The sequence below is a fragment of the Taudactylus pleione genome, unplaced genomic scaffold, assembly GCF_031769625.1.
Source record: "Taudactylus pleione unplaced genomic scaffold, aTauple2 ptg000019l, whole genome shotgun sequence".
Taxonomy (NCBI): Eukaryota; Metazoa; Chordata; class Amphibia; order Anura; family Myobatrachidae; genus Taudactylus; species Taudactylus pleione.
The window spans coordinates 33375213-33390261 of record NW_028284421.1 but is presented as its reverse complement, the minus strand read 5'-3'; the positions used below and the strand labels follow the sequence as shown (position 1 = coordinate 33390261).

At 44.8% G+C, this 15049-nt stretch overlaps 1 protein-coding gene across 2 annotated transcripts in view; it reads right to left on the bottom strand.

Annotated features, from left to right (window-relative positions):
* Nucleotides 1-13014, bottom strand: part of IREB2 (iron responsive element binding protein 2) — an 80508-nt gene extending 67494 nt beyond the window's left edge. Inside the window, exon 1 of one of the 2 annotated variants that reach the window (XM_088446711.1) lies at nucleotides 12788-13014. Coding sequence is in view for 1 of the 2 variants with exons in the window: in XM_088446710.1 (XP_088302836.1) it covers nucleotides 10511-10567 (57 nt within the window). In the remaining variant the exon portion in view is untranslated. Of the gene's footprint in view, nucleotides 1-10510; nucleotides 10595-12787 lie in introns of those variants that run through there. The other variant, XM_088446710.1, reaches the window with a different exon arrangement.
* Nucleotides 13015-15049: the final 2035 nt, after the last annotated feature.

The window sequence follows — 15049 nt, the reverse complement described above, 5'->3', positions numbered from 1 at the left end:
TATTATTATTATTATTATTATTATTATAATGAAATGTTTCTCTGGATTTACAGTAAATACATTTCAATATCTTCCTAAACTATTTTTTTTTTATTGTTTAAATGCAAATAGGATCTTTTCCTTTTCTTGATACTAGTTTAATACAAAAAAAATAAACAAACATTTTCAACATAAACAAAATGAATACAGGACTTATATGTTTATATTATTGAAACTTACATCCACAGAAAAAAGGACTATAAAACATTATTCAAACAAGAATGTTTCAAACTCCAAGTGATAAGTAAACATCTGCCACAAAAATTTGGCCGTGATAGGAACGTATTTTGTTACACAAGGTTACAGCAGCGTGAGAAACAACCAACAGTTCAACAGTCAAAAAATCTCACTAAAAACCTTTAGATGAAGCACATCCTTATGGTGCCCATACACGGTGCAATATAGCAGCCGATCCGACGGATTGGTACGATAACGCTGCTATATCGTGCTGTGTGGGGGCATGATATCGGCCAGTGCGCGCTACCGTGGGGTCAACATCGCACCTCCAGATCTTTCTGCATGTTCACTTGATCTGGGGATGCGATGTACGATCCCATGCAGTGCTATGCGGGTGGGGGAGGGGGGTGCCGGCATATCGCGTGGTCGGGCAGCAGATCGCTCCGTGTGTTGGGACCGCCCAATATATCGGTCATCGGATATGCCGTTGCGTCCCAAGGTGCATGTAGCTTTACACAATATGCATCATATATGCAATAATTAGTTTTTGCATAACACTATCTGTTGCCTTAGTGGGCCCCAAACATTCATATCTTTCCTTGGAATACAGTATCTTCCAGCCACAAGTTGAAAGAAACTGACATATGCTTTTAATAAGCAAATATTTTAAAGGGCATCAGGCCTTCTACAGAGGGTTGTTCACAGACACAGCTTTGCAGAACAATAAAAAAAAGAAAGTGCCTAATGGGTTTTGGGCCCTACTGTAAACAAAAGACTTCGAAATTACTATTGTGACCCAGGCCAGTGATGCACAGGGGAATGGTCTTTCGCTCTACTCTCTTCTCCATCTCTGTGAGAGAACACCTTGCCTGCAATCCAGTTATCCTGCAGTTTTACTCAGGCAACCCATTTATCAGTTGGGTAACTATCCCAACAGGGACTATACTCTGGAAAGGACATATGGAATGCCATTTTTATTGCCAATGTTTACTGCAAGTATAGAGAAGTGAACCCGCAGGTTATTGAAGTAATTTTTTTTTTACCACCTCAGGTCTAACAGCTGAAGAAGTTCATGATTGGTCTCTAAAGTGAAAGTGACATCTTAGCAGATATTTTAATGTTTCTAAAGCTGCAAACTTTCTTTCTCTAGGGGACAGTGCCCTGCTCAGGAATACAGGGGCCTATCCATTAGCAGATGGTTTTCTGAACGATGAAAGACAAAAGATATCTATTGAAAATTCCGGTGGCTGTGCTGAAAGATATCTGGTCATGTACATGACAGATTTTTGCAAAAGACGAACGATGAACAATATTGCATGACATCATTCAGGGAGTGGATTTTTTATCTCCAGTGCTTTGTAGCTGCTGCCAATATCGTTCGTCGTTTACCGCATATGAACTGCACGATATTTCTAATATCTGGCAGCGATAATTGACCAACATGTTGGAGAGGCGAAAGATATAATTTATCGGCCGCGGGAGTGCGCATCTGTCATCGTCAAGGGCCTATCCATTAGCAGATAAATTGAACGACTGAACGATATATCCTTCAATTTATCTGCTAATGGATAGACACCCCTTAAGACTTGATGTGATTTCCCTATTATTATTTGTGATAAAACAGCTCCCAGAAAAATTTGAGGGCATCTGTTTGCATCACACAAGGCCCTGTCATTTCAGCCAGTGACACTACATTGTGTCTTATTGCAGATTGAATCTACCCTAAATATTCAAGCACCCCTAAATTTGCCTTCACATGCTTTTTATTTTGACAATCTGGACAGTTTTTAATGGCATCAATTTTATCAATTCAGGGACTACTATGTTCCTTTCCCACAACATAGTCCAAAATATTTAGACTGATATCCCTATGGTGTAATTCAGAAAAATAATTGTCTTAGGAGCTGAGCAGTAGAGCACAAATGGGAGGAGGGAATCTAGTTACTGTGACAAAGCAGCTGCTGTAAGGTGGCTGCCACCACATTTAAACAGAAATAGCCAAGATGTGGTTGGACTCAGTGGCGGAACTCCCGGAGACAATGGAGTCAGTTGCCGCCAGGCGCCCAGCCCTGAAGGGGGCATCTGGCTCCATTGTCTCCAGGGTCCCGGCCGTTCCACTTCCTTCCACCGCATCTATACCTACCCATATACCGCTACCGCCGGCTTCACTAGTCTGTAAATAAAAGAAAGCCAGAGAGAGGAGCCGCTGAGCTGAGCGCCAATCAGCATCAGCGGCGCTCCTCCTCCGGCTCCACTACACACTCTGTGCTTTCGGCGGGCCGCGGACGTCACCACGTATCATGTGACCGCCCGCGACCTCACCCTGCGCCTGCCCCGTGCTCCTCTGAAGAGCCGCCCGACACTGCAGAGAGCAGACGGACCGTGGTGGTTGAGACACTGTCTGTGGAGAGTGCGGCTGGGACCCGGGAGACAGGATCTGCGTGGTGGACCACCTCCCAGAGAAATAAAACAGGCTGATCGGGAGCCGGCAGCCCCTGCTGTCTGAGAGCTCAGCCACAGGTAAGAGCTACCCTCCCTTTGCCCCCCAGTACTATCACCTCCCTCTCCCTTTGGGTTCTGCCATGTTGCCCACTCCTATTACCCTGTACCTCAGCTTTTGCATGTCCCCGAATATTAGCAATGCCCCCTCTCTGCTAGTCCATGATAAGTTTCTGAAGCCCCCTCTATTGCCAAGCCCCTGCCTCACACCTTGCTGGCAGCCCACTTTGCACCCTCTTGCCAGTCACAGTCCTGCATCACCCTCCTGGCAGCTACCCAGCAGTCCCCATTGGAATGGTCTTCTCCTCTCTATGCGTCCCCTAAACCTGGGAGGGGGCGGTGGGAGACAGGATGGATGGAGAGGCGGCCCGGAATAGCTGTTTACCTGCACCGGGGACGTGGGACAGCACCTTTCTGCGAGGGAAGGAAAATTGTATCTGTGGCATAGTGTAAAATCCATCAAAGGCTGGAGAGGAGGAGAAGATGAGAGGGCGGGCAGCAGCAGCAGCACACATAGCTATCTACTGTATGTGCAGGACAGGCAGATGATCTATACCTACTATATATTATATGTGTGGCACGGAGATTATATATATACATATCATGGGCAGGGTTATGATTAATCTTTATACTGGAGAACCGAATATAACTGTTCTGGGTGCGATAGGACGTATTGTGATACTATAGGACAGTGACAGATACAGGGGCAGAACTATGGGAGACAATGGAGGTGCCTGCCGCCGGGCTCCAGCTCTAAAGGGGGCACCTCCTCCATTGTCCACAACATATTCACCCCACTTAGGGCTGTAACTATGTACCATCATGGCCCTTCATGGCACCTGATAAGCCACCATACACTAGTGGAGAACTCCGTGTCAGACCATCAGCTGCTGTCTTAGTCTATCTATAGCCTGTCTGCATGAGAACTGCTACATTACAGTGTCAGCGGCTGTGACAGGGGGGCACCAAATTATAACTTGCCTCCGGGCGTCTGGGATGAACTTACGCCACTGGTTGGACTGCAGCGCTAAGTCACAAATACAGTTGAGCTACATGTAGAGGTATATCGAAATATAATGCGTGACAGATGGAAAGTAAATCCCAATTTATGGTTAAAAAAAGGGGAGAGTAAAAAGCACATGTAAGATCGAATACAATTTAAAAAATTAACACCATATATACAAAATCAATTGATAAGAATACAAAAAAAAAAAATTTAAAATGACTTGGATCCACAGAATAGAATCACATGTGTATTCATTGTTTCTAAGCAGTGCAACAAAATATATCAAACATGTTAATAAGTTGCTTTCTAAAGTGCTTGTTTTAGCTTTTTGAGGAAAATGTTGAGGCCAATTGATTAGATATAGCCAGCATCAATTATATAAATATTGGTGTAATGCCTCTCAAAATGGAAATAATACCCCTTGGATGTAAAAAAAATAAATAAAATAAATAAGGGGGAAGAAAAATAAGAGAAGTGATACTCAAGTCCCAAGAAGTGGAATGTTAACTGACAGCATAAACTCCAATTGCCGTGTTGTTGCCCCATAGACTACCTCTCAAGCACACTGACATCAAGAAAAAGGGATTTGACCAGCAACTCCGAGATTCTGCAATCACCTCGAGTTCAATATTTAATATTTTTTTTAACTACTAGAGGTACTAGGGGGAGAATTTAGTTAGGTGCAAGTTTGCAAACGGCATTAAACACACACATACGCACGATTCAATTAGAAATGCCAAATCGCACAACTTGCAGCAAGAGAGTGTGCAAATTTTGTCAAAAAAGCAAACAAGAGAAAATACATTAAAAAAAAAAAAAAAAAAAAAAGTGTGGAGCCTTTCCTGGACCCCAAAAAAGTGACAACTTTGTTAGAAGACTGATACTGCTTTCATACCTAAATTCTGGGTCTGACCCGGAGGTTGGAACAGGGTTCCAATCCAGAACAGACCCGGAATTTCCCCAGCGCTGACCCAGGATATTCCAGAGTCTGCGCTGTTCACACCAGAGCCGGGTCTGCAGTGACCCGGCTTTAGAGGCGTTTAAGTGGACACTTGGAGATGACGTTATCTCCAAGCGCCACTGAAGCCGGCCAATCGGCCTGCATGCGGCACGGTCCAGATCATCGTGACCCGGGTTTACACTGCAGGGTTTCACGGGTTATTCCAGTATTAAACCCTGCAAGTTACCCGGGTTGGATTGCCAGGTCACTCCACCCAGGAATACAATCCTGTCCCCTTTTACACCAAGGAGCTACCCGGGTTAACCCTGCAATAGCCCGGATGTTAGCTCTGGTGTAAAAGGGGTATAAGTGGGCATCAAATGGCTGCTTTGTGCATTATAAAAAAAAAAAAAAAAAGTACAAAAAGATGCTTTTGAGGTAATTTGAGGCACCTTTAACAAATGAAGAGATAAAAAGCAATTATTTTTCATTGAAATAAATACTTTAATTAAAATTGGGGTGTTTTATTTAGCTAAAAGCTTATTTTGGGGTAATTTGAGGCCATTTATTTTTTTCACCCAAAAAGTACATGTAATTATTGGCCCAATTAAGCCAATTGAAATCTTGTACCTGAAAATAAAGATTTTCCCTTCCTTTTCACCTGCTTAGGGGGGTGTGAACAAAAAGAGGTGAATGTACTCTGAAAAAGAAATGAGAGTTTGGAAATTAATTGCAAATTTCATTCACAAAGCGAATTTGCAGTGAATTTGCCTTGCGGGACCAAACTTGCACCTAATTGAATCCCCCCTAAAGCCACTAAAATGAAAAGTGGTGATGTTGCCCGTAGCAACCACCAGATACTGCCTATCATTTTCTAGGATGCACTAGAGAAATGATAGCTATAATATGATTGGTTGCTATAGGCAACACCACTTTTCATTTTTAACTTTAGTAAATATATCCCTGATGTTCTAAAGGCCTAAGAGTCCACTGTCAATCAAGCAGTTGTCATAAAATTAATTAAGCTAAGGGGTTTGCCAACAGCCTACACTTCTGCCTCTGACTTTAACCTCACGCACAGCTGTTCTGCTGCAACACCCATGTACTATCTGGACACTTTAGGGTACATTTATTTAAATGCAATATTAGACATGTGGTGATAGAATAGTGTAGGAACGATAACTGTGGCACATCGCAACCGTAACATTGTTCATTTTACCTAGGAGTGCACAGTAAAATCAGCATTGTTGGGCTACTATATACAAGTATTGGCAAGCTGCACATCCTGTTCAAACATTGCATTCAACTGAATTGCCCTCCTACGGGGGTATTTACTTAGTGGGGATATACGATTGTGATGTGCAGCTGCAGACATCACTTTTTACGGTAGACCAACATCCTGTGATGTGCAATGTAAATCTGAAATGTTTGTGGTCATAAAAGGTGCCAGCAGAACTGAAACGCCTCCTGTTTATTTTAATGTTGTAAGCCAGTGATTTTCAACCTTTCAACTCGCGGCACAGCAAACAAGATATAAAAATTGCTAAGGCACACCATCAGTCCCCCATGGGAAAAAAAACTCACAAATTGGCCCCGCACAGGAAAAAGAACAGACATTGCCCCCACAGAAAAATAAAACTCACACATTGCCACCCCAGAAGAAAAATAAAACACCCCCACAGAACAAAAAGTCACTCAGTGACTGAGAACAGTGCAGAGCTGCAGGCAGAGTGCAGGAGGGCAACACGGCACGTGTGACCTATGTCATGTCGCCGCGTCTCCATAGGTCACGGCCTGGGCGCGCCTGAGTCTCCCAGAAGAGCCCAACACTGCCCGGGCCAGCAGTTCAAGTAAAGTCAAATCTGACTGCGCTGATCTCACGGCACACTAGTGTGCCATGACACAGTGGTTGAAAAACTCTGTTGTAAACCAACTAGGTCTGACACATGCCACATTATTGATACTTTTTTTTTATGCTTACATATGTTGCATTCCTGGTCCTGTGACCCCACCCTGTTTCTGTCTTGCTACCGCTCGTGTTCTGAGAAACTACCCTGGGTATTACCAGGCTTACAACTTGCTACCGACTTTGCATACCATACTAAGTTTTTTTTATCCAACAACCTGATTGTGTGTGATCTGTAATACTCCATTCTCTATGCACCTAGACAGTCTATAAAACTACATAAGCGCTGTCCTGAGGGGCTGGGTATGATAGCCTGGCAGCTGAATAGCCGCCGGGTGAAATACCGTCGCTGGAAGCCCGACTCTTCAAGATTCAGACTACAAATGGTAAGTACCCTTACCCTCATCCTCCCCCCCCCCACACACACAACCCTCCCTTGTTGGTGCCTAACCCTAACCTCCCTGGGGGTTGCCTAACCCTCCCCCCTGTGGTGCCTAACCCTAACCCCCTTTCTCCGTAACCCTCCCCGGGGGGTACCTGACCCTAAGTCCCCCCGGGGGGTGCCTAAACCCCCCCCCCCCCCCACGGCTAAGAGATGGTTTGGTAAGCTGTCTGTCGAGATTCCGTTGGGATTTCAACGCCTATATTTGGTCCCGAGTCAGGATTTAGACAGACGGCTTCCCAGCTGTCGGTATTTCAACTGTATCCTGTCCTGAGATTTACTGCGCATATAGCGGATGTTTATTCTGCCACAATAAGTTTATTATTTTGACTTGTATGTTCCCTCTGTGTCTACACCACATTACTAAGCAGAGAAGCTAGAAAGAAGCAGACACCATATGCTCTGAAATAACGTAATGAGATGAGGGAAGTTCTGGGGTTCTGGAAAAAAGGATCGGTTATATTCTACAAGTCTTTTAGCTTCCAGTCTTTGAGAAGTGACTATGGGTTTACTTAATCTAATAGGCTGGTACAGGTCTCAACTAACACAGAACCAGCAAGTAGCTTTCAACTTCTCTTTCTCTCCATGCTTTTATGCGCTTTATATAAATGCTATTTTCTCAGTTTAGCTGCTTTTGTTAACAATTACTAATTATATAACATATTTAATAGCATTACCTACAAGGCTTCAATTATGTCATTGGAGCCCTTCCACTAATATGCTCTCATCCTGTGCAAGAACAATTACAATATTCCTTGGGGCACGTTATCTGCCTCTCTTGTGCCTGTTATATATGGTCTCTTAGGAGGGTCTTGCATGATGCTGTTTCACATTGCTGAGATTTAAACCATCGTATGTTTGTTTCTTTAACTGAAGATCATTTCTCTATACTTTCTTTTTTTTTTTTTTTTTTTTTAACAATATCCAGGACAACCCTAGGGCAATGACCAAACAATTCAAATGGTAAAAATCCTGTTGTTGGTTGGGGTACTTTTCTTACAGCTAACAGATGAGGATTACTACGTTCTTTAGAATCTTCAACCAGTCCTCCTGTTTGGGGAATGAAATATGATGATATGCTAGTGCAGGGGTGGCCAACCAGTCAAGTTAAAAAGCCGATTGCATGCTTCGGCGTGCGCGCTAAACTGGAGCGTGGCCTAGCTGTCACAGGTTCACGGACCATTTTTGTGCTCACGCCTTTGGTATGACATTCGCAGGAGCATGACCTTGTGTCACACCCCCGTTTTTAGTCACGCGGGGGGGGGAGCCCAGCACATTGAAAATACAGTTTACATAAACTTCCCGATATCATTTTTTCACTGTTGAAGTGAAAGAAAAAGCTAAGGCAATATAGAAAACATTGAAATAGCCACGTTCACATAAAATACACAGAAACAAGCCAGATCCACATAATACATTTAAAAATACACATCCACATAATACATTGAAATCCAGAACCACATAAAATACATTGAGAAAGCCAGTGCCCATTATGCTGTGCCCCCTGTAGTTGTGCCCCTTCTTCAAAACCCCCAGTAGTTGTCCCCAGTAAGCAATGCACCCAGTAGGTGTGGTCCTTATGCAATGCCCCCTGCAGCTGTGCCCATTATGCAATGCCCTCAATAGTTGTGCCCCTTCTGCAATGCCCCCTGTAGCAGTGCCCATTAAACAATGCTCACTGTAGCCCCCTAAGATAGTGCCCCCAGTACTAGCTCCCCGTCTCCGCTCACCTATGAAGAAATTTACCTGTCTTCATGCTGGCACCGTTCCACGCCATCAGGGCTCCCGAGTCCCGCCATAGCTGCTGCTTCCTGCTGGATCTAACTAGATCCAGAACAGGCGCGGCCTCCTCGCCATCCAACATGCCTGGCCACAGGAACTGGTAGTAAAGTCATTTTCAGTAGCTCCTGTGGCCAGCATTTGAGTCGATCGGCGGGTCTCCCATACACACACAAACAGATGTACCAATATAGATATATCTGCATCTGCCGTGCGGCACAGCTGACGCGATATGCCTTAATGTAGTTCACAGACATAGCAGTAACATGAGCAGATACACTTAGCGATATATCATTGGTCAGCAGTGTGAACGATATATCGCATAGTGTGTACCCAACTTTAGTTGTCAAATGTTATCTTAAAACTCACCTCTAGGCAAGTGTATAAAATGAGATCCAACATCTTAACTTCCTTAGGCTATTCTGTCCAATTACCAACCACACTACACAGTTCACTCATTCACAAATGTATTTTTCTTCCATATTCGAAAACTGACTGGATCATTATAAGCCACTAAGCACTTTTTCCCCATTGCAATCTGGATGACCTGATTCACAATAACAATTTCATGTATAAAACTACTATTTCATATACTTGGTAAGCTGGTGAGCAGGGCCCTCTTAACTGCTTTGTCTGTGTTTTAATACACAGTCTTGTATTATTACAGGGTTTGTCTCCAATTGTAAAACACTGCAGAAATAGAATGGCACTATTATTCAACCCCCACAAAGCCATGAAATAAAGATGTAATATATCAGCAATTTTGCATCAAAAATGCTCCTATCAAAAAGCCTCCTTTCATTTTTATTATCAGTAATAATAAATGGTATGATACAGACTTATCAGCATATCACTAATGGTGTATACACACGGTCAGATCAGACAACTATAAAGATATCGTTGTCTGATCATCCTGCATGTGCTAGATGATAGTTATCGGAAATCCAGCACAGCAACAACCCCCAAACGACTTGCGATCAACGATCTACGATCGCGGGTCCCTATAGTAACCTGGTAGATATCAACCAGGTTGGACTGCATGCACAGACGATGGTCATTATCGTTATCGACCATCTGTGCCTGCGCATCGTCCATTGTTTGGGGGTTGGACGTTGCTAAAAAAATGGACGATATAAACGATCTAACGATGTTGTTTATATCGTCCTGCTATCTGACCGTGTGTATGCACCATTAAAAAATAAGTTGCGCGCTGAAAAGTATAGATCAGTGACGTGGGTAATAATTTCATCCTTGCCAGGAAATGTACTAAAAACACATTACGTTCCTGGCATGTGTCACTACAGGATATCTGCAGGAGGCACAATAGTTCATATTGTGGAGGACGAAATTAGTAAATTACGTGAAACAATATTTTGGGGTACTTGTAATAAAGAAGAACCCACCCCCCAAACAAAAAAAATCATGCCAGCCCTCACCTGACTGCCTCCCTGGGGATGTATTTATTTATGGCTTCGCTGCAGGTATACATACAAATAAGAGGGATAAGCACAGCAGTGGGTGACAGTATGGAAGACATAACAGGGAAGTGGAACACAACACCTGGGGACACAGATAAGGGAAGGGGGGTAGAGTGGGTGCTGTGAAGGAGATAAGAAATCAGATGATCGCGGTGATAGTAAAAACAGCGCTACAGACAGGACCGGGGTGGGTGCTGCAAGTTGGGGAAACATGCACGGGTGTGATCACGGAAAGACATCTCACCGAGTGACCGGAGCCTGGCTCGATCCCCCCGTCACCTCCCCGACCAGCAGCCGCCATGTTGACTCCGCCGGAGCCAACAGCACAATGACGTCAAACATTTTTTTTTTTTTTTAAACAGCTTTATTTAAAACAGCGCAGACAGTGTCACTGCTTCCGTCCCATCCAACAGGAATAACTTTATTTACAACATTACATATTCAATATGACATACACATTTTTCAGGGAGCAACATTTGCAATATTTTCTCTTCACCAAACGGACATTTTCTGTCCTCAGTAACTGGTGATATTATCGTGGTATAGAGCAGATCTGAATCCTTTTTAAGAGTAAGAGTTACCACAGTATGTATATCATTTTTGATAAATACTTTTACTAAAATGTGATAATCTCATGTGACAACAGATTTTACTGTCATTTTTTACGTTTTATATTAAACCATAATCCAGATAATTTGTAAATGTGGAAACTGTTACGGCCTAGTGCAAATGCTATTCATTCTTCTATTTCTGGGCATTTTTGACCATTTTTGTGGGCACACGTATGGGTTAGTAGTAAATACCTCGAAATGTCCCAATTTAGGTGGGATATTCCTGATCTGCAGACATATGTATCCTACGGTTGGAAAGTTAGGAGTTCTATCCTCCTAAGTCCGATGGCACGTAACCATCAAGTTTTTTTTTTTTATGGCAATTGCTTTTCCATTTACAGATGTGTCCACATACTTCTATCTCCGTACACTACAAGCATACTTGCCTACAAGGCTCCCCACATCCCCGAAAGAGTAGGCACTTCTCCTTCCTAGTGAAGTGGGCAGTAAAATGCGGAGAATCTTACCAGCAATCCGTGGTCCGTGTGTAGGTGGCGCGTGTAATGGCGCGACTCAATGATAATCATGTAATTTACCTCGCCCCCTATTTAAAAATGCGTGAGTTGCAGAATTTCCCTCTGAGGGAGCGGGGCCTAATTACACTAATGCTTCGGGCCCGCCCCCATCACTGCTCACTAATGCGGGGTTGATGACATCACCGCCATTGCTGCTGAGCCAGCGCTTCTCCCTATGCAGTGCAGGGGAACCGGATAGCCTCAACCCGGGTTACCCGTTCACACCGCACCGCGAGCCGGGTTGAACTCGTATTCAACCCTGCTTGCTACCAGAGTTGAAATGCCGGGTCGCTCAACCCGGGTTATTTCAACTGGCCCCTTTCACACTGCACTGTAACCCAGGTTGCTGCTCATTCATGTGCAATGACCCAGATTATTTGATGGCAATGTGAAAGAGGTATGAAGCTGGCCACACACTAGACCAACTTACATCCAACCAGCCAACTTGTTGATTGGTTGGAATGAAAATCTGGTAACGTATGGGAGTAACTGATCAGCAATTTGCTCCTAAATGCCAGAAAACAGATGAAAATGGTCGTCAGACAACTTTGTTAAATGTTTGATCTAAACTATTTGTTCAAACAACAGTTTTGGTCCATTTTCCAGCGTTTGGGAGCAAATTGCTGATTGTATTCCTTACCAGATTTTCATTCCAACCAATCAACTAGTTGGCTGGTGGATGTAAGTTGGTCTAGTGTGTGGCCAGCTTGAGTCTCTGTGTGTGCAGCTCACAGCTGCAATCCATTCACTCATCAAGGAGGCTTACTGCAGGGCTTGCTCTCATTGGTCTCTTCTGTTAAGTTACAGCCAGCCCTACGCTTCCTGCTGGTGATATTGCCTGGCTTCCAGAGTATGTGTGTTTCCCTGTGCTCAGAAGCCTGAAGGCCCCCATACATCAGCAATTAATTGCAGCAATCGTGCAATTTGCAATCGATTGTGTATAAAAATCTTTCCCTTTTTCAATCGATTGTGGCAATTCTGCAATCAATTGAAAAAGGGAAAGATTTTTATACACAATCGATTGCAGATTGCACAATTGCTGCAATCGATTGCTGATGTATAGGGGGCTTTAAGTTTTAGCCATTCTCACCTTGTGCAGTTCCTGCATTCAGTACTTACTGTCACAAGTTTCCTGAACCTGTCTTCCTGATCAGAAGTTGCCCTGGTTTCATCTGCAGTTATTCTACCTGCTCACATCCTTGCTTTTGGTACCATCCAGAGCAGCGACTTTCGCAGCCACGGCCTACCTGTCCACAGCCCGCAGCATTTCCACACCACAGCCTAAGTCTAAGTCGCCTCAGTCAGTGATCAGCCACTTCAAGCCAGCAATGCTCTCCATCTCACTGCCTCCTGCCTGCGGTCTAAACCAAACCAGAGATCAACTATCTGTCATACCTCATTTGGCACCTCGGACTCTAGTCTGCTACATCAGCCAGTGGCCTAGCCACACTATTGTGCTCAGTCCAGTTGTTCCACAGTCCATGGCTTAAGTCGCATCACCGTCTACGAAGTAGTCGCTCTAGCCGCATCATAGCCCCCGGATCTGTCACTCTGCGGCCTGGTAACTCCAGACCATGATCCAGCAGCTCCACAGTGTTACATGTACGGCTGTCTGCCTGATTGGCTTTCAGTTGTTATCCTGTCTACTGGACTCTGGCTGCTACTTCCAGTTACTCACCTGTTGGTAGTCTCATTATCGGACCTCAGCCTGAGTGACCAATCACAGGATACCTCTCCCTTCATTAGGGATTCAAGTCAGTTCCTGCCTGCCGGTGATATTACTAAGTTCCTGCATGCTGTGCAGGTCCTTGCTCCTTAACCTTTGTTCCTGTGTCCAATATCCTGAAATTGTATTCCTTTGCTCATAGACTCTGTCCTCAGTGTCCTGTCCCTGCCAGTCCTACTCCTGTGTCCTGCTGGTTTCTACCTGTTCTCATGTCCATTCCTGCTACGTGTTTGTCCCTTGCCAAGACCCTCCAGCTTACCTTTTGTGTCACCTCCGGTTTGTGTCTAGTCCAATGTGTACCTGTGGATTAATCCTGCCTGTTCAACTACATCAAGTACTGGTTCTGCTACAAACTCCAACCTGCATTCACCTGTCATTTTAACTATATCAAGTACTGGTTCTGTTACAGACTCCCACCTGCATCCAGAGTAGCTGGTCTGCCACAATCTAATCCATTTCCAGCATTGCAGGTTCCACAGTATTCCCAACTGCATCCTGAGTAGCTGGCCTGTCATAATCAAGTCCATATCTAGCAGTACTGCTTCAGGATAATTCCAGCCTGCATCCGGAAAAGCTGGCCTGCTACTATCCAGATCTACACATCCTTTCTATTTTTGTGCTTATCCACCTGTGCCAGTTAATTGCAAGTCTTCAGACCATAAAGCCAGTTTCCCAGCAGCAGACCCTAGCACACACCTGCGTCTGTTAGCCTCTGTTATTAACCCCTACCTTGCTTGCTGCTTTACTCTAGGTAAATTATTCTCTGTGGATCCCTGCCGATTGCATGAGCCCCATCAGTGAGCTTTAGGGGTCTCATGCAAATAGTGCAGGTACATTCATAAAACACAACCCGTGGCTTAGCTGCACCGAAATTCATAGCTAGTCGTGCCATAGCCTGAAACCCTGCTGTACCACAGTCCCGGTCGCTCCTACTCCATAGCTAGCGACTATCCACCCAGTGTTTAGTCGTTGTTCGCCCGTACACGCAACACGATGGACAGATATATCTGCAGAACGACGTCGTTCAGACATATTGCTGGCCGACGGGCACCGGATATATTGGCCTGTCAATTGATCACCCAATATGTGTGTACCCAGCAATAGAGGAAAGTATAAATATTTTGACTAAAGGCCGTTAGAGAGGACTGGTGATTGAAGTTCTAGGATGACATGCTGCTGCACGTAACTATAAATGTTATCTTTGTACTATCTTTTTATTGATACGTTACTTATTTTCTGTTCATGAATTACCGTATATACTCGAGTATAAGCCGAGTTTTTCAGCACAAAAAATGTGCTGAAAAAGTACCCCCTCGGCTTATACTCGAGTCAAGTGTAGCGCTGACCGGACGGAGTTCGGTCAGCGCTACACACTGCCAAACACACAGCCGCAGCTGGCAGCTGCGTGTTTGGTGTAATCAGCAGCCGCTGAGAGTCTGTCAGACTCTCAGCGGCTGCTGCTGCTCCCACTGCGCGAGCCATCTTCCGGCTCCCGCAGTGGGTGATGGGAGACACGTCGTCATGACGACGTCTCTCCCATGCAAAGCGGCCGGAGGAGCGGACAGCAGCGGGACCAGGAGCGGGAGTTTAAGGTAAGTGTTTATTTTTTTTTTATTCTTTTCACGTCTCTCTCTACTAGGGGGGGATGACTACAGGGGGCACTACCAGGGGGCGATTACTACAGGGGGCACTACCAAGGGGCATTATCAGGGGGCGATTACTACAGGGGGCACTAAAAGGGGGGATTACCACTGGGGGAACTACAAGGGGGGGGATTACTACAGGGGGCACTAAAAGGGGGGATTACTACAGGGGGCACTAAAAGGGGGGATTACCACTGGGCGAACTACCAGGGGAGGATTACTACAGGAGGTACTACCAGTGGGGGATTACTACAGGGGGCACTAAAAGGGGGGATTACTACTGGGGGT